Source organism: Passer montanus, unplaced genomic scaffold, assembly GCF_014805655.1.
Source record: "Passer montanus isolate IOZ18808 unplaced genomic scaffold, ASM1480565v1 scaffold2, whole genome shotgun sequence".
In the NCBI taxonomy this organism is placed as follows: domain Eukaryota; kingdom Metazoa; phylum Chordata; class Aves; order Passeriformes; family Passeridae; genus Passer; species Passer montanus.
This window is the reverse complement of record NW_024366591.1, coordinates 13,661,329-13,681,929: the sequence shown is the minus strand read 5'-3', so window position 1 is coordinate 13,681,929 and position 20,601 is coordinate 13,661,329. Positions and strand designations below refer to the sequence as shown.

Genomic DNA, 20,601 nt, shown 5'->3' with positions numbered 1-20,601 from the left:
TTCCATCAAGAAGAAATTTCAACCTTTTGGAATCGTGATGGCAGAATGGTCAGAGTAGAGGATACATCTCTATACATGGAATTAAAATATGTGTATTTTAAGTATTTAAATTTATACACATTTTATAAACTTGCACACAGATGTATATACATATATTTATATATTTCATAAATATAACAAAAATGTATTTCACTACAACATGATTCAGAAAGATTGTATTTAAAAGCGTAAGTTTATGTATCTGAGAAAATTGCCTCAAGTTAAACCACCAGAGCACTGTTGTTCCTATGTTTCCTTTTTCTGTGATGGACTTACAGACCTTCAACGAGAATGTACAAGAAAGGGTTAGGAGAAGAGGATCTATTAAATCCTAAAATTATGGGGAGACCTTACTGCTTTCTATATTTATCTAACTGGAACATACAGAGAAGACTGAGTCAAACTTTTGTCAAAGGCACCTGAAAAAAGAACAAGAGACAATGTACAAATGATGCAACACAGGAAATATTAACTAGGTTAAATAATTTTAATGTCTTTTTTTTCCCCACCAAGTGGGCCCAATACTGGAACAGGCTTCACACAGAGACTATTCCATCTCCTTCCTTGCAGATACTTAACAAGTCAAATCCTTGTGCAGCTTTACTGGATTGAACAAGCATGGGTCTGGATCCCAAGATGGAGGTTGATTTAAACAACCTCTGAATGTCCCCTCTGAATACATTACTCTGTAACTGAACCCAAAAAGAAATGGTATACTGCTGTCTTGAACATGACACCAGCTTCAAATTCTTTGCTCAGAAAAAGAGTGATGCTATTTTATGGTTTTACACAAGGATTTTCTGATATTGTCTGTCTACTTTCCATTTAAGCAAGTCAATTTCTTTTACAGGTTACTCAATTTTAATGTAATAAACTTTGAATTCTTCTTATCAGCAGTTCCATGAGTACTGAAGACTGTAAAACCACAGTAGATAATGCAGAAGAACATTTCAAAGAATGCTTATCTAAGAGAAAACAGTAATTTTCCTGCTTTTCTTTCCAAGTCATCTATCTAGTTGTGCTTTTTCAGGGACTGGTTTTGAAACATAATTGCAGTCCAGATGCTCTGAAACAAAAATGTCTGCTATCTAATTGCAACAGCTAGCACAAACAAGTAAGAAGACCTGAATAGATTTAACGGTATTTAACAGCCTATTTCAGTTATTCTCTTACTTCTCTGCCATGGAGAGTTTACTTGTCTCCTGTTTGTAGTTGCAGGTTATTTCGTTTTGCACACGTTGAACAAGCTCCTCATCGATGGCATACTGTATTGCTGTCTGGATGACATCCAACCACCAAGGAGAACCTGGATGTATCTGTATGAAAACCAAGAAATTTATCCTTGAACTTTCAACAGAAAACCAATCTACTCATTGCAGCAGAGGTGTATACTGATCTTTAGGCCACAGTCAAACACAGACTGGCTATGAATTCCATGAAAAGTGGAGGATGAGAGTGTGATTAAGAAATACCCCATCTTCTGTTGATGTGTAAACACATGACTAAGAAACTGTCTACATTCTCCACAGTAGAATCAGATTCATCAAGGCTATCTACACAGAACAGCCACACAGAGATATTGTGATCTCAAAGTTTCTTCCTTCTCTCTCTCTCAAAAGGAGATAGAGATCATTTAATCAGAGAAAGCTAAGTTCCCTGTGAAATAAAGAGAGCAACACTGAAGTGACCTTGTAATTTTAACAGGTGAAAGAAGATAAACAGCTAGAGTTCTGGACAAAAAGATGAAAACAATGTTCTTTAAAAATGCCAAAAGTCAGAGTCAAAACATTTAAGAGGTACCTGCCTTTCTCTGAAGTTCCCGAATGGTCTGAAGAACTGGCTGTAAGGCCTGATGGGCTTCTGCAACTTCTGCATTGGATTTACTCATATAATGCTGTCGGAGTTGTTCTGCCTGTATGGAAATAAGAGTTTAAACTATGCACAAATCATATCTGTGAGGAATACTGCAAATGTAAAAACTCCCCAACTACCATAGTGCTTTTAAAGTGGTTACCTATCTATGCGCTACCCACCTTCATTTGTAAACAATATTTAGCAATATTTTTTTTCCTCTAGAATCCAGAATCTATTAGTAAGCCACAAAAAACATGTAAGAAGACAAATTACGATAAAGATGCTAACTGTGCAGCTTTGCTTTTGGGTAAGCCCAAACAACACAACAGGAATACAAAAGGGAACTGGAATATAAATCAGTATTTTTACTTATCTGTGTTGAATAAGCAAACAATAAAAAGGTCCCAGAGCAGTCTGAGAATAGGACAATTGAACTTACTTAGATATAAAACTTACTCATAAAATAACAAGAAAGGCTGACGTATGTAGTTAACTCAAAAGCTATTTCTTTTGAAATGAAAATAATTGTTGTTTCTTTATTTAGAGAAAATGCTGAGGGGACAAAAAAATAAAAACATGCTCTACGACATTTATGTAAAAACAAAAGATGTTTACCTCTTCTGCAAGTCGGCTATCACGCAAAGTCGGGGGAATCCCTGGGTGCTTTGCCAACAATTCCATCAAATTATGTGTAGAATGAAGTCTCTAAATATACACAAGTCAAGAGCAAACATTGGAACATCCGTGACAGGAAAGAGCAATGAAAGCTTACAGCAAGAAATTAGCATGCATTTAAAATAGTTTTGTCTTTCTCTGCTAATCTGGAAGCACGTTATAAAGAAAAGAGAGATTCCTTTCCTTATTTTACTGAGATAGGAAATGAAATATTAAAAAGACCTTCTTTAACATCTCAAAAGCAAATCAGCAACCAAGTGTGATACCAGGTCACCAGATCCTATGCCATACTCACCCTCCTAATTAAAACAGCCCTTGACTATTATGAAAAACAAATTATCTCAGAGCACTTTCTTTGGTGTCTTTTGGAATATTCTGAAGAAAAAATTCATTTAGCCTATCTAAAGCTAAATAAAGTGTGAGCTATAATAGAGAGCTATAATATTTTTTCATATTTTTAATTTCTCTGAAATAAAAGATATTGAAAAACACATGACCTTTTGGTATACTTTTAAGGAAAATAAATTTGATTATTAATATAAGGAAACTCTGCTCCTCTTCTCTGGCTTCACCCTTTGTTTCTCAAACCAGACCAATAATATAATACTTCCTGCACAGCTCTCACAAACTCATACTAATAACCTCCACTATCATAAACTTGTGCCTTTCTCACATCCTGGATTCTCTTCACCTCTGTCTTATTACTGTCTCAGTCACTCAAGAGGACTGGCCAGCAGTTATTTGCCATTATCCCAAAAAGCTAATCCTACACAACTGAGAAGACTTAACAGAAGTAAAATTTTATTACACTAAGGCAACATTAGCCAGAATCTATTTCAAGGGAAAAAAAAAAACTTAATTGGATTGTACAATCCAGTAGAACAATTTAATTAACAACCTATGTGCAACTTAAGAAGTTTACACTAACACCTCTATGCTTGGCCAAAAAAGCCACCAGGAAGTCACAAAGGAAAAGGAAGAATCAAAGAAGCACAACAGAGACATCAGGTGACCACATGCAACACAATCAAACAATTTGCTCATGGAAGCAAGGAAAGAAACAGACAACTGATCATTTATCTATGTGTCACTAACATTTAAAATCTCTTTTGCTGAAGAAAATTTTGATCAATTAAGAACCAGTAGTTCTTGAAGAACTATAAATATGTTACTTAGAGAACCATGACTTTTTAACCAGGAAAATATATTTATATTTTTAAATAGTATTCAAAAGGCATGAAATCAAATGCCCAAAGAGAAAAGGCACTTCAATTCTTTTCTATGTTTTGATGCCCTTTTATCTTCTGCAGTGCAAATATTTTATTATTCTCTATCTCTATTTGGCACCTTAATATCACTCTCAGTGCAAATTCTGCATTCTGTAATTGCAGGATGTAACATAACACTTAATGTGAGCAGTCACAGTCACATGCACCAGACTAGGAATTCAGCTTGTTAACTGCACTGCAGAACAGCAGGTGGAGATCATACACTGCTTCAGGGACATCAAGAAAACTCACAAGCAGGTTTTTAGATACACAGTAGCTTTTTTTTGACAGATTCCTACCTAAAGATTGTAATCAAAATATTGTTATCATTACAGCAGGCTGAAAGAGTAATTCAGCATACCACTGGGAGGAAGAAAAGACTGATCTGTTAAATTAAATCTAAAGTATCCCAGTTCTTAACTACGTCTCTTTACATTGCAATGCTCACTCACTTGCAAGGAATCTGTTTTGAGCTTTTCTTTGTGTTCTTCAGATGATCTTAGTACTTCTCTGTACAGCTCCGCGGCCAGTGCATATTCTCCTGAATTAAAAAAGAGTAGCAAACACACAGACACATTGTGCTGGTTTTTAAATATACAAACAGCTATGGCCTTACAAGTGTTACATTACTTGTAACATACTAAAACGTTCTCAGAGAAACTGTATATTAAGTGCCTGTCTTCAAGCAATTCTTTCCTAGTCATTCCTTCCCCCAGAAAACAGGTAAAAGACAGAATATGATATTCTACAAAGAATAATGCAGTTTCCAAATTAAATATCTTTTGTGACTGTAAGATCTGCAAACCTCTTAATTTTAAAATATGTATCATGGTTGCATAAATAAAAAAGATAAAATCTACAACTCACTGCAGTGATGCATTGCTAAATTTGCACTGCAAATGCATTATTCACTCTCCCAGTGAAAACCATGAAAGTTGTGTCATACTTCAGAAATGCAGAAATGATTAAGTACATGCAGGGAGCAGAACTACTGATGTAAGCTGCCAGCATCACAATCAGTTCTCAGAAAATAGCTTATATCAATTAAAAAGAAATACAAAATTGAAGTTGTGTATGGAAAAACAGTGAAAAAATAAATCCATCTCAATTTGCTTTTCTCAACTGATGGAAATTTACTTAGCCAGTAATACTCTTAGAGACTCTTAAAACATGGAGAAGTACAGAGAAAATAAATGCATAAAGACAGATAAGAGAGTAAAACAAAAAACATCATCCTATCTATATGGAAGTGTAACAATTCTATGTCTACAAGATTTGCTGCTTCTTACATTGAAAGAGTTGCATTTGTAAGGGTGTAGTCCTGCAATATAGGATTGCAATTACCAGTAACCAGCCAAAAGCTATGTGCTGAATTTGCTAATTTGAAGCTTGTCAGGCCTCCCTTGAATTTTTCTTGCCCTGCCTGAACCTTTTACTTGGCTTAGCTGTGACAGCAATTCACTGTAATTCACTAGGTGTCTATGGCTAATTTTTACTATATTTTTAAACTTTTGTTTATCTTTGTGTGGTACAAACACAGCTTTATATAGACAGCAATAACAAGCAGTTATTCCATGTAGAATGAGATATTTACAACTACCACAATGATGTAGTGTAGGGAAATACAGGCCTAGTAACAATAGCAGAGGCTATTGACAAGTAAAGATATAGGATGCAGTGTAGAGTAGAGCCATGGGATGCTAAGAGATGGTGCACAGGCTTGGCAGTGAATAAGAAAGCCATGGCTATAAACAACTCACCCACAGTCAAAGAAATGCAGACTTAGAGCTGGACAAAACTGGTTTTAGGGGCAACAAAGAGAACAAAGAAAGAGTATGTAACATTCATAAAAGGCATCATGTCCACTAAATTCGGCATTTTCATGAAGCTGCAGACCAATGAAGAAAGAGAAAGATGCAAACATGCTAGCAAACATAAAAATGACCCTCACTGGACTTGTGTGTGAGGAAGACACCATCAACACAAACATCTTATTCCTACTGATGAAGGTAGTGACAACTGGCAATTGCACTGCCACCACATCTACAAAACCACTGAGCTCAGGGTCCAGATGAGCCTAAGTAGAAAGGTGAGCAGAAAAGCAGGACAAGTAGAAACAAGTGTGATTGTTACTCTCTTCTTTGCCTATAGCAATAAATTTGGACTAATAATAGACCTATAAGTTTTCAATTATACCACGATTAAATTCATGGCCTCACTTTTATGTAAGGTGTGCTTCCCCCTTCCTGATAAAGAGGACCGACTGTAAGGGCAATACTGGGGGACCACTTACAGACCAGAACTCTGCCTCTTTTGTCCTGCTTTTGTTTCTCATCAGACAAAATTTTTATCAATCTGGTTTTCAAAATAGTCCAAACATAATTTTTGCTACTAGTGCATTTCAGAAGCATTACATCTGTATGTAACTCTTTTTAAGCACTTAACTGTATCAGAAACACTTATCTCCAAGCTACAATTATAACAAAGTATTTCAAACCCACTAACTACAGATTAAAGAATCTGAATATAGTCCTTCTGTGAGGCAAGTAAGAGAAAAGGCAGTTTGCCTGTTCTCTTTGGAGGAAGACTTTGACATGAACTGGAAAAATTCAAACAGCATGTCAACTTTAGAAGAATTTGGAAAAGTGGCATTTTTACACATTCATAATGGAGTAATTTTAATTTATTTTTATTTTGTGGGACACTCAAGATTGATATAATTATTTTTGTTTCTCATTCAAAGCTTTTTTTGCCTTGTAATTCAGACAAAATCAACATTGACAGAGCTGTCTAGCAGGAGCAGCAAAAGGCATCTTAGCAATCAGCACAGCAGTTTGCACGGCTGGGGGCACAAGGGAAACCCAGAAAGCAGTACTGGTAAAACAAAAGCAGGTTAAGAACAATTACATGTGTGACTCCTTTTAACCTCCCAGTACACAGAGATGGAGCATATCCTTTACTCCTGTACTGAAAGGAGTAAAGAATATGCTACAGCCCTTTGGTCTTACCTTTAATGATATGGATACCAGCTAAGCCATTAAGAGCACACACCAGCTGTCGGTGAGCTTCTTCACACTCTGTTCGACATTTCTTTTGCAGAGATGCCAGTAGTTCCTCCATGGTCATGGTGCTGAAAAGAAGACCAAATTTGAAACAAAATGACAGTACTAGAAAAGTAAGAGGGTCATGCTGAGCAGCGTAGCAGATCATTACATGCATCCAACATATTGCAAATGCTTTCTGAGATTTCTTTACTTATTAAAAGACCTCTAACTGTCAGATTTTCTTCCTGCTAGAGCTTTACCCTAACTTGAGTGCATCCAGAGGTTGCCATCTCCTAGAACACCAAGAAATAAGGAGCAAGAAGAAAATCTGAACTTAGTAAAATAATCCTTCATGTGGCAGACTATTGTTCTCCTTCTGTTAGTGGTGAACTGCAAACAAGCAAAATAGACCTCATTTTGTCAAAATCTGTTCAGATGAAAACAGCTATGACAGACTACATTTCTACCCTCTGCTACCAATCTAAACACAAAACACACGAAGTGTCAATGTAAAGAAGAAAATGTGTGAAATGAGAACTGAGAAGACTAGCAAAAATCATTCTAAACTTCCTTTTCTACATTTGTCATATCTGCAAATTAGACAAAATATCTGCAAATTATGAGAGGAATTTTACCCGAAAAAAAATTAGCTTCACATAAAAATACCAGAAATTAAGAGAAAAGAGAGAAGCAGAAACAGAAATGAGGAGGATGCAAGAAGGAAGCTTGAATGATACCTTGGAGTAAAGCCACAGGTTAAAGAATCAGAGGACTGATATGAAGAGACAGGAGAGTAAACAATAGCAACAGCCTACAACAGCTGACCTGAGGCTGCTTCTAACACCAATTGCTGCTGTTAGACCAGACACCTCTCCCCTCCACTGAAACCCTGCTCCTCAGCTTCATTCACCAGGAGAAGCATTTACTATTTGGTGTTCAGCACTGTGGAACAGAGTACTGAACTCTTGCACAGACTGGGCTCAAATTGTGCTAGAAGGATGTCCTTGCCTAGGCCTTTATTTTACCTTCCTTGCAACATTGTTCCAGTTGCAGAAACTGATTCTTGGTTTTATAGTACAGTGTTACACCAGAATCGGCTTTAAATCAATATAATCGCTATTCATAATTACTGAATTCAGCAAAGGAAACGGTAAATGCACATAACGTATGTTGATACTTCCACCATTGCTACTCACCTTCTATTTTCAAAACCATCGGAGAAGCATTTACTATTTGGTGTTCAGCACTGTGGAACAGAGTACTGAACTCTTGCACAGACTGGGCTCAAATTATGCTAGAAGGATATCCTTGCTTAGGCCTTTATTTTACCTTCCTTGCAACATTGTTCCAGTTGCAGAAACTGATTCTTGGTTTTATAGTACAGTGTTACACCAGAATCGGCTTTAAATCAATATAATCGCTATTCATAATTACTGAATTCAGCAAAGGAAATGGTAAATACACATAACGTATGTTGATACTTCCACCATGGCTACTCACCTTCTATTTTCAAAACCATAGCAGTTTCAAGAAAAATTGTTACAGCAGAAGGATGTACATATAAAATATGCAATTTGATACACAGCCTGAGACTACCAACTAAGGTAAACAGAAGTGGGTTTTACTCAGTTAAATTAGGAGAACCTAGAAAAATCTCTTTTAAGAGGTTTTTTTTTTTCTGAGTAGACGTCATTTACTGCCTTCACTACACAGGTGGGAAAAAAGGTCATCTATCATAGAACAGAATATGCTCCAAATTCAGGTTTTTAACTCAGGTCCATGTCTCTTATCTATATGCTTCAGCATCAACTTTCTCATTTCAGTAAATTTCTCTTATTCATCAGAGGTCATAGTAGAGAATTTCTTCATTATTCTCCTACATATAACCAAAGACAGCAACCAAATCTCCTCTCTATTCTGGGAATGTCAATGCTGCAGTCAAGTTTGGGCCACAAAAAAAAGGTATATAAACAGTGCTGGGAATTGACTTTTCTTTGTACACGTGACTTTAAGAAAGATTTAATTTTCATTGCTGGCTTTTCCACCAGTTACTATGCAGCTGTCGCTGTGCAACCATTCCACCAAAATCAACACAGTATGAAGTTGTTCCCACCATACTCTGCTCAGTTTACATATATTTCATTTACACTACACTGGCTCATTTTAATGCAAATAATATTGTATGATGGATGGGAATATTGACTTCTCCTATGTTTGAGTCCCTTGCTTCCACATAGCAGACTACCACAGCAAGTACTACAACACAGTGTCTAACTATTGATCTCTGCTCAGGCAAATGCAAAGTCAGCTTCAGCTGCTCAGGCACTGCAGGTGCCCTGTATAACAAAGAGCAAGGAGTAGGACACAAAACTTCTAACAAGGATTGAAAGAGTCTGAATAGAATGGATGGACTAGGAAACAGTAGCAAAAACACTGGCAGTCCTAAAAGTTGAAGTTCTTCCCTACCTGTAGCTTAAAAAAGAAACATAGACGCCACTCTGAGAGGCTGGAATGGAAACAGCCTGTTCTTTCATAACCTCCTTCTGACTGACTGAAAAGGTAGCAGCTACATTTCACAACAGAACTGGCAACATGGTTTTTTTTTTTGGTGTAACAAAAGCTGAGACCAAAGTGATACTTGCAGAGCACTTGTGGGGAAGATGACCGTGAAAGCATGCAAATAAAAGACTATTTGCACAACTTTCAAGTTTGGATCTATACTTACAAATTCTGCAACCTCACATTAACATTTTCTTTGAACTAAGGAATTATTCCATTCCGTTGATTCAATTCTTTCATTGTTCTCATTCATAAATGTGAGCTTTGTACGAGACAAAAAATAAAAAGCAGTGGGCTTATTTTAAAACAAAAAATAATCTGGTTTGTTTCACACTCAATCTGTTACCTGCAACACTCTAGTCATAGTAAGGTTAGAATGCCACTGGAGAATCAAATGCCTTCAGTACTATGTCCTTTAACACAAGAATTACACTAATGAACCCACTGCGCCTGTTCAGCCTCTGAGGTCAATTACCCTGGTGTGCCATAGTCACACATTTACCCAAAGAAGTTTAAATTAGGCTTATTTGAGGACTGTACAAGGGCTTGCACTGCTGGAGACAATCAGAGTTTTGCTTTGGATAAAGTAGGCCATTTAGGAAATGACAGAAATTCACCTTTTCTGTAGCGGCAAGAACTCTCCCCGAACAGCTTGTGGGTGACAGCAGGCCTGCCTGAGCCGTAGCAAAGGGTACAGAATAGAAGTCACAGTCCTTCTATCTAGGCTGCTAAGCTTAAGAGTCCAGTCTGAAATCTTCCTGAGTTTTGCCAATGCATCCTGGCAGCACACCTCGTGCTGGCGATGATAGAAGTGTCTCTCCACAGGAGAGAAGTGAAGCCAGTGTATATTTTCTGTCTGAGGGGGGATTTGAATCTGAAATTAAAAAAAGAAAGTAAGTAATTTGCAAATAAAACTATTGGTAAATGATGTTCAGGAATTCTAAAACTCAAAACTTTGATTTACTTGGTCAAGCACATCCTTCTTTGCTGATCTCCACATTATCTTCGCAATTAGACTGTAGAGAGGCTGGGGATTTTTCCTACAATAAGGTCGATATAGTAGTTGGTCCCACCAGTGTTTGACCCAGTAAGGATCAACTCCAAGAAAAAGGACTAATCCATATAAATCTGCCAAGAAAAGAAAGTGTTTGTGTTTTAATACTTCACAATATGTCTCAAAAAAATTAGCTGTCATACCAAAGCCTATGAAGCATAAACCATCTCCATTCTGGCCTTTATCTTTTGTACTTGTTTTCCAGTCACTCGCTCAGCAAAATATTTAATTTGAGGCAGGGGACTGGGTGGTGGAAGGTGGCCATTCTCTCCTTTAGCTCGCTTTTGATTTCCACACAACTTGAGACAATTTTGCTGTTTGTGAGACACTTTCCTAATTTCAAGCTTAGCAGAAGAGAGCAAAGAATTTAAACCTATTCAGAGCAGAGACAAGAGGCAGAAATTACATGATTGCATATGGTTAACTGGGTTTGCCAGGTTTTTCTAAACCAATATTGCTCAGCATCATTACTTCAGAGCCTGCTGTGCACCAACTGTCTGCTGCCCACAATCCTAGAAGGGGCTGCAATTCAGAAGAATTTTCACTTCTCTCCTAATGCATAAGAAATTAACAAAAGACACTCAATTGTTTTCTTGCTAATTGAGAGAATACGTCTTGCTAATTCTGCCTAATCCAGAAACTCGTCACTTTTTGGAATGAAACTTAAGGACATATTGACTTTAAACTTCTGCCTTAATCTTACTGGAAAAATACAGAAGCACACATTTAAATACTGCATGTGGATACTGCAGAAACAGAGATATGTGATGATATCTTCTAGTTCTTGAAAATCTGGTGTCTACATTCCTTATTCTGTTAGCTTTATCATAATTCAGTATTCAGCTGAAAGCATCAAGACATTCACCAAATACATCACAGACCAGAGAAAGAAAAATTCTGGGAATCATTTCTATGCAAGAAGCAATTGTTTACTCAGGGCTCCTATCCCACTGCAGTACAGCAGCAGTGGCACAGATTGAAATGAGTCAGCAGTTTTCATCCCTGACTTGATGGGGGCTGCCTTAGAGTCTGCCAACATGTATTATGGACATTTCAGATATGTAATAAATCAACACTATCTCACACAGGGCCTTGAAGGAGTTCATCATGACACTAAAATCAATCACTTCTTTCTGCAGCTTTGCTTTAACGCTGTATTCTTGCAACTATTACATGTATTTATAAATTTAATTCAAAATTCCATTATGAATTAATCTAAAATATTGATTTTTACTACTTAGTATCCAAACAACAGTCCACAAATGCTTACACTGATTTACCCACTTTCAAATGCATTGCCCCAATGTGTACCATATATTTCAAAATCCATCAGAGAACACATGGAGACAAAGCAGTTAGTCAGCTCTCTTTCTTTTATTCTATCTCTGTCTGAAGCCTGTCTACAGAAACTGAGCATCACACAAAAAAAAGACAAGATAAATGTCACCTGCTAACACACAGCTACCTACTCCACACATCTCAATTCATTAAGTCCTTACATAAGGACTGGAGACGGTTTCATAAGCTTTAGCAGGATTTTTAGAATTTATATTCATGGCAGTGGATGCCCACGGTAGTTCATAGAGAGCCATGCAAAAAGCAAATACAGCTTTGCTTGCTGTATTTGACAGTTCACAGGATTCTGCAACCAGAGCAGACTATCTGCTACAGAGAAGGGTTAATATTTATCCACTCCACTAAGTGAAAACTGAAGAACACACTTGAGTCAGCTATTAGACATACAGCTTCTCCACTCCTCAAAGTATTTGTCTAACTCAGGGAGACAAAAATATTTCAGCTCTTCGATTTTTATATTGATACATGAATGATAGCTTTATTATCATGCTTAAAATTTATGGCTTACAAAGTTAGAGTACCTAGTGAATTCAGAACAAAACTAGCAGACATTTCAACTGCTTCAAAGCCTCTCCTAGTTATCAGCATAAGAAAAGCCCAGAGATTACACCGCTATATAAAATCTCACCTTCTAATCCTCGCTGCACAGGAGTGCCACTGACACACCAGCGATTGATTCCACTCAAACGGAGCGCCATCTCAGCAGCCTAAGGACATAGAGCCAATGGTAGGAAAGGAAAAACAGAGTGGAACACAGTCTGACACCAAGTGGATCTTATTTTTGAGAAGGCTGAACATCTTTTTAGAATGTACCCTTAGACCTAGAAGCAGCATTGATGCAATAAATTATAAAACATATATAAAATTTTTCATCTTTTTAGAAGGTAATTGAAAGCTGATAAAAGCCATGTCCTCTTCCAAGTAATCAAGTGCAATTAAGGGTTCACAGAAGGCAAACAAATAGCAAAATAAACTGTACTTTTAAAAAATTCTGAACATTAAAGCCTGTAAGGCATTATGTAAGTAGCATTTTTGTCTTCCTGTGTTGGAAGACAAAAAGACTGGACAAAGACTAATTAAAATAATCCCCCCTGAAGACTGTATCCCTTGAGTTTGCAGACAGACTGCTGACTATTTTAGCTTCTAGACCCAAAGGACATATCTATGTCTCTGAACCACATCACTGAACAAGGCTAGTGTCTTGTTTGAAACTATCAAACACCATATACAACATGATGACCTAGTTCTTTAAACTGTCAGTATAGATTAAGTAAAGTATTTTTTTCAGCTGGATATACTTCACAATCTGCCAAAATTCCAACAGGAGAACCATTCAATAGTAAGTATCTCCAACAGAAAATTCACTTCTGAAGAACAAGGGACAAGGACAAACCACCTGAGTGTACTCTGAACATTAAGAAGGGGGAAGGAAAGACTATTATTTACAATAAACTTGTCCAAACATTTTCAAGTTAAACGAGCGCATGCCCAGGAATGTCATACCTTTGCAGTGGTGCATTCAACCATTTGTGCTTCATCGAGGCAGATCCTCCACCACTCCACTGCTACCAAGGGGCTGGGGATGGCCATGTAGCGCTTCTGGTTCCTGAAGCGGCGCCCGTCCTCGCTGTTGCTGTGGGGAATGTCCACGTAGTTCAGTTCGGTGCGCAGCACGTCGTAGGTGGTGATAACCACCTCCTGCTCTGCCAGCATGTGTGGCTGCAAAAAGCCATGCTTCTTCACACCTTGGTACACCTACAGGGATTTACAGGCAACAGCGCAATAGCAAAGAAGGGAGGTAAGAGACACTTTGATAAAAATGCTAACATATCAGTACAGCTTAATATGTGCAAGCTTTTAGCAGTGTTGCTCATATAAAAAGAAACTGTTCATAAAATCTGTATTTATATAATCGTACGGTGGGAAATTCATCTGAGTAACCTAATAATAAATACAATAGAGTCATGGATGCAAAATTTGTCTAACTTTTTATGACTTTGCAAAACATTTATTTCCTCCTTTGAAGGAGAGAGGACTTCATTATTTTCTAAAACACGTATTTGTTGTAACAGTTGTTTGAAGATTAAGTATTCTGTAATGTTTTATGGAAGAACATCATTACACAAGTCACTGTTACATATTCAGCCTTCTCTCCTTTACTGTAATCATTACCTTTCTTCTGAAAACTTTACTCACTAAAATTTAATAGATGATTAGGCAAAGACTGAAATATGCATCAAAATATATAAAAACCAGAAATGACACTCTGAGTAAAGTTTTACCTACAGAGATTTAAGAGATGAAAAAAACATACCCTGGGTGAAATACAGTCCCTGTGCACTAACAGAAACCCTTCATACTGACATTTGTTCTATTATCAGAAGTACTTTTCTTATCTCCCTCATAATGTTAAGCCAAATCCCTTTAGAAAGGTACAGAAATGAAAATAACTGCTCTTTACCCCTTGATGATCAGAACATGATTTCACTGTTAATTTCACTCTTAACCCTTCTTTTTCTTCCAGTAATACTCCTCCTCTCCATTTGTGCATATGGCAACAGTGTTTCTGTCAACTGAAAGAAACACCTGTAGATAATTTCTTTCTGTTGTGCCCCAAAATGGGACCACGGGGCAACCCAGGTCATTGCACATGAAACAAAAGAGAGAAGGGGAGCTTGGATGGGGAAAAAAAAAAGAAACAAATTAACCAAAAAGAGGCTCTTTGAAGTAACCAAGAAGAAACAAACAGCTGCCAAAGTCTAATGACTTCTTCAAGTACTTAAGAATAGATTTTCTGGAGATTTATAACTTGGCCAAGTTTTGGTTGTTTTCACAGCAGCAGAAAAAGACAATCTGCCACAAGGCAAGACTTACTGATAAATTTTAATTTCTTCTTCTATTACATAAAACCATTAGAATTTCCCATGGGTTGAAAGCAGTTGAAGAGTAAAAAACACATGTCACATGCAATGCAAAAGTTGTTAACATGGGAAACTGATTCTTTGAAACATCTCCACTACTTCCATTTTACCTTAACAGAAAATAAACCACCAAATTTTCATTTTGAAGCAACACTGAAAACAAGTCTCACAGTTGGCAGTTAAAAGAAAATGAAAACAATCTTGCAGAATGGAAGATGTCACACAGTTTAAAGTACTGATATTCAGTACTTAAACTAGTTTATTGTTACCATGTAAATCTATTTATGATAATTTTCATCAAAGCTGGTATTAAACTTGGACTGGGCCCTAGAAAAACCATGTGAGTTTTACACATTTGTTAGTACCTGCATTAAATCTAACTGGACAGCTCACACAAATAGCACTGGAGGCCTAGAATCCATTTATACATGGGCAACTATGCATAACAGCCAAAGGTATCAGATATATCCCTGAATACAAAGTTATATCAACCTGTCATTACTCTGTTCAAAATACAAGTGACTGATGGTTTTCAAAGCTCTTGATTATTAAAAAGGTTCTTGGCTGCTAAAAATATGAAGGACAAAACTTGGCTGCATCAGTAATAGAAGACTCTTGAATACTGTGATAACAGTATTTTTAAAGACCTGTATAGCCATTATTACTCTAAGTATAATTAGATTTGTTCTAGTGACAGGGTTATGAGAAATCAAGTAAAAGGACAATACATGGTCTCCAAATAAGCAACATACTAATCAATTTGGTAGATGTTATAAACACAACAGCCAAGTCGTAACAGTATTGTTTTGAGTAAACACCAATGCCCAAGACTTCTTTTATAAAGCATGAGAACCAGAAATGCAAAACTACAGGCTTTACCTATGGAAACATTTTTTATCTAGAACAAAAGGAGGAGCAACAGTCAGAGAATTGCTTAAGTGCATGTGTACAGCGAGACAACACTCAAAACACCCATAGGCCTTTTTAAGTTCTTGGTAGTCTTTCAAACAGCTTTCCCTCAGAAACCACATGTTCCAACTGCACAAAAATTTGCTTTCAGCTGCTATACAATCTAGTCCACTGGTTTATCTCCCAGTGACCAACTGAAACAGAAAAAAAATAAAAGAACTAATCGCAGACTGTCTTTCTGGGACACCGATGCACTGCATAATGCCAAAGCATTGCTCTAGCAGCAAGAAATGTAGAGCTCTAGCAAAGAGGACAAAGACCTCTGAACTTCGAGTGATGCAAGCCCTGAGCCTTGATAAAATAACTCTCCATATATAATCTTACCAGAACTCGAAGAGATGATGATCTTACATGCCTGTTGATCTCATCTACCCACTGGTGACAAATAGAACTAGGAGAAATTATCAAAGTCGCTCCTGTGGGAACAGGTTTCATTGCCACAAGGCAATGGGGACAGTAGAAGGGCCTGCTCTTCAGGTTCTCCTCTTTGTAGTTTACACACTCTGCATGCTGCCACAGGTGACATTTCAAGCACTGCACACGAGCTTTGTAGTCAGCCAATCCAAGCTCACCACAGATGCATTCAAAACGATATTCAGCAGTATTAAATGGAAATACAGAACTGGTATGTTGTACGCTACTGCCAGCACGTTCTTGGGAATGTGAGGACGGGACCTTTGGGATTTCCTGCTGGATAACAGCTGTAGTTTTAGAAACATCAACATCAGGATGACTGCTCGTGTCACTGGAGACAAGAAGGTTGCCATGAAAATCAGGAGACTTTGGGACCACAGTTTCTTGCTTAACATTTTTCCCTTCTACAGAGTTCTCATTATCTGCTTCAGATTTCCTGTTATTTTTACTAGTTGTACAATAATCATGTTCTTCCATGGCGATATTCTCATGTGAAGCAGTTTTAAAGACATTTTCAGACGTTTCATCACTGTTTCTTGATTCTTTGGTTTGAGTTTTAGCATCAATCAACTGCTTCTTCTGAGTGTTTTCTGAAGTCCTTGCTACCTACAAAGTAAAATTAACCAAGAATGTCAGACTTTACATTCAGACTTGCCCAGTGATGTTTAACATCTACCAGTGGTACTTAATATCTTCATTAATGATATAGCCAGAGGAATCCAGTGCACCCTCAGCAAATTTGAAGATGACATCAAGTTCAGTGGTACAGCTGACACACCTGAAGGATAGGATGACATCCAGAGGGACCTGGACAAAGTGGGGCCATGGGAATATCATGCACTTCAACAAGACCAAGCGCAAGATGCTGTTTTTAAAAGACTTATGACAGACATAGTTACTATTTTAGCCTCAAATTTTATCTACTTATGATTTCGGCTTCTTTATTTATGAGTGTCAAAGCAATTGCTGAAGTTTTCTTCATTTTTAACACTAGATCAGTATCACTGAGCTAGTGTACATATACAATGCAGCTGAGAGTAGCATGCAATTGGCAGCAAAAAACCAGCCTTCTTTGAAATAACTACAGCACATGTTTTACCTGCTCTTTGGCTCTTTCTCGCTTCTTCTGTTCCTTATAATTCTTTCCCAGCTTGAAAGACCCAGCCAGACCATGTCCTTTAACTTGTTCTACCACCTGTTCTGCAATTAGTTTTTCCAGAGTTCTTTTGAGAAGCCGTCTATTTCTCTGCGTGTCGTACCTATATATAGAACTGATGTACTTAAATATTGCAATTATGGATGCTCCTTTCTTCACATTCATTTCCTTTACAGCTGCCAATATCATTACTCGTAAGCCTGTATGAAGAATCAAAACAAAACAACTTAGAGTTTCAGATGAAATTAAGTTACCTCACAGAATGCATATTAAGGGAACTCTAAACATAGTGTTCATCTAAAAAATGCAGATAGGCAGCAACTTTGACAAACTTTTACTTGATACAGCTCTACAGATTGCTGTTTTGCAGTGATTCTAAAACAATGTTGGATAGCAACAGAAATAAATCACTCAATTTTCCTACTGAGGCATAAAAAAAGACAGCTTATTTCATTTAAATGCATAAACTCTTTACAAAGACCTTTAGTTGCATGGAGCTCTGTAGCAGAGTTCTGAGTTAGTAACTTTACTTTTAACTGTGGATCACTTGGCTGTAGCATGCAATCCTACATGACAGGGCTCAGCAAAAGAATAATTTCGTTCTGAAGAAGTCCAGAGTAGCCTTGAACTCACAGTCAGTGACCAATATAAGACAATGCTAAAAGCAAAATGCATTTTAAAACTCATCAGAAATACTTACTGGGATACTGTATTTTTTCCTTTAATTTAGGCTCCATTTCCTTTGGGTTTTTCTTTTTATTTCCTTCTAAAGGTTGAGGTGGAACAAAGAAGTTCACAAGCTTACCCTAATGCAGACAACATTAAATAGTTATTAGCTCATGTCTCTTCACAGTCACTCTGACCTTCATTGATCTCCTCACATTTTAAAGTAAGCATGAGCTGCTACAAATGTATATTCTGATCTCACTAATTTGCTCAGATAGCTCATTCTTCATGTACAGAGTGACACATCATTTAGTTTGGTTTCTTGGCAAACAGTGGTCAGCACCCTAACTGAACCACAAACAGCAGCTCTGAAAGCCTCTTGGGTCCTCCACTAATTTTGTATTAAGTTGCAGGAATCTACAGATGTAACTGATCTAGGTTCCTGATGGGGGCAGAAAATATATATTTAATATATAGCTAGAAACACAAAAGGAGGTAAGCAATATAGAGGAAGAGCCCTAGTCAGCTGTACAAGAGGTATGTTTCTCCTTTTAGGGATTGCCTCCCAAAATTTTACTCTACTATTAGAGTAATATATTAGCTAAGATGTCTGTCCCAAGTACTTACATCATTAAACAGTTTCAGTAACTCCAGCCCTCCAAAAGCCCTGGCCTCTACCTATTGTTGTCAGTCGGTGTCCAGGCACTTTAGTGCTTCTACTCCTCTTTTTGCACTACTTGGTGCTGACCCTCTCATATATTGAAGAATCATCTTATTCTCTCTAAGAATCGAGTCCTTTTAACTCATAAAATGACAAGCAGGCAGGAGATCACTATGTGATAAATGTACAATGAAACTGGCTGCCATGACTTCCAAGGGATGGAACTCACAAAGTGGTAAGAGTTTACTTAAGAATAATGGTCCTTTCCCTTCAGAAAGAATTTCTGGGTTTAGTGGACATGCCAAGTTTTCACAGTATGCATGATAAGGAAAGTGAAAAGATGGAAAACTGTTGCTAAATAAGCTCATTTATTATACGAAACAGAGGGAGAGCAGAAATCTTCATTTAGAATGTAAACTGTCCCTATTTTAGCACAGAACATGTGTCTAATGGATGTTTGACACCCATCAATACAATGAAGCGAAGGAGAATGACCTCTAACACAGTAAACTACATTATGTATTTATACATTCCTGAAGCCTGTCCAAACTATATTAACAGCATAGTCACCCAATAAAACCATTGAACAATGGCAAAGGATCAACAGCTTCTCATGCAAACCATTCCACCATTTATTCTGCCAAGTATCATAAACTTTCACAGCAATACAGCTTTAAATATGGACTTCTATAAACCAGAAAGCAATAAACTCAAGAGAAGAGAATGCTCTTGCATTCATTCTGAAAAGCATCATCTTCATAACAACGCTCAACCTGGTTTCCTTACCTCAGGTAATGTCAGATCATCTTGTTTAATCTCTGGTCCAGTATGATTCAGAATAAGAGCCAACACTTCTACTGTTTTTCCAAGACCCATCTCATCTGCCAAAATACCTCCGGGCCACTGGGGTCCAGCATTTGGATACTCACGGATAATGCTAAAATTCAAGTACATTCCCAGTCAAAGTCAGTAACTACAGAATGTTGTGACAGAGAAGAGTACGTTCAGGGACACATGGCATAGCTTCAGCAAGGCAAAGTTTGTAAGGTGAGGCATTATCTTTTCTTAGTTAAGCTGAGACTAACAAAAACCAGCAAGCTTTTTGGGTGTATGAACATGACCAAGACAAATATGCATGCCAGAATTTTTAGAATTTTTTCACTTCCTAATAGGCCTTTCCTTGCTAACCTTAGCATATCATAGTATTAATATCAAAACATTTGAAATATTTTTATATTCAATGTGAAAAAAATCTGAAAGTAACATAGGGAAAAATAAAAAACTAGCAATCAAAAGGTTCTAGTCTGACCCAGTTAATGAGAAAAGAGAAACAGGCTTAGTAATGCAATACCTAGCATTAATAAAAAGCTTTATACTGCTGCCTTCCTTAGGACTTGGAAAATATTGGATCAGAAGATCAAAGCCTCCAATACTCCAAATTAAAAAAAGTTAATATTAAACCACTAAATTACTGACTTCTTTAAGAAAAGCTTTAATAATTACATCTTCAACTTGAGATCTACATATTTATCTGTGCATTATATCCTCAAGTTTGTTCTTTTTTTCAAATTAAAGATATCATTGTTCTAATTCTTTAGTTGCTAACTGAAAAACAAGTTATGGAATATCTTATATCCTGCAGGATAAAGCTACCAACATGGTTTTCACAAAGTACAACCCTGAGGTGCCCTCAGAAAGAGTAAGTATAAAAACATACCAGCCAGTAAATGGATTATAGTAGATTTTTATTCCATCCAGAGTGGTCACCTCCCTCCATAAGAAGTGCAGTGCGTTTTCTATGGAGAAAGTGCTAACATTACTATGATGAAGTTTCTCTATTAACAGCGCACTCCTTAGAATTATTCAGCCTTTTTGTGACATCAAGAGAAAAAAAGCTGCAGTCCACCTCCACAGAGCTTCATGACCAACATGATACATCAACTGCTGTTCAGCAAAACCTAGCTT

General features: G+C 37.1%; 1 protein-coding gene across 2 annotated transcripts in view; it reads right to left on the bottom strand.

Annotated features, from left to right (window-relative positions):
• The window catches only part of SHPRH (SNF2 histone linker PHD RING helicase), a 47,940-nt gene that overhangs the window by 17,707 nt on the left and 9,632 nt on the right, over window positions 1-20,601 (bottom strand). For both annotated transcript variants that reach the window (XM_039707291.1, XM_039707292.1), the window contains exons 5-18: window positions 20,354-20,432; window positions 19,423-19,573; window positions 18,010-18,115; window positions 17,253-17,509; window positions 16,064-16,759; window positions 13,353-13,604; window positions 12,478-12,556; window positions 10,404-10,567; window positions 10,057-10,313; window positions 6,845-6,966; window positions 4,289-4,377; window positions 2,509-2,598; window positions 1,844-1,951; window positions 1,213-1,355 (exon numbers count right to left, since the gene is read on the bottom strand). In XM_039707291.1, the coding sequence (XP_039563225.1) occupies window positions 1,213-1,355; window positions 1,844-1,951; window positions 2,509-2,598; window positions 4,289-4,377; window positions 6,845-6,966; window positions 10,057-10,313; window positions 10,404-10,567; window positions 12,478-12,556; window positions 13,353-13,604; window positions 16,064-16,759; window positions 17,253-17,509; window positions 18,010-18,115; window positions 19,423-19,573; window positions 20,354-20,432 (2,593 nt within the window). The remainder of the gene's footprint in view (window positions 1-1,212; window positions 1,356-1,843; window positions 1,952-2,508; window positions 2,599-4,288; window positions 4,378-6,844; window positions 6,967-10,056; window positions 10,314-10,403; window positions 10,568-12,477; window positions 12,557-13,352; window positions 13,605-16,063; window positions 16,760-17,252; window positions 17,510-18,009; window positions 18,116-19,422; window positions 19,574-20,353; window positions 20,433-20,601) is intronic.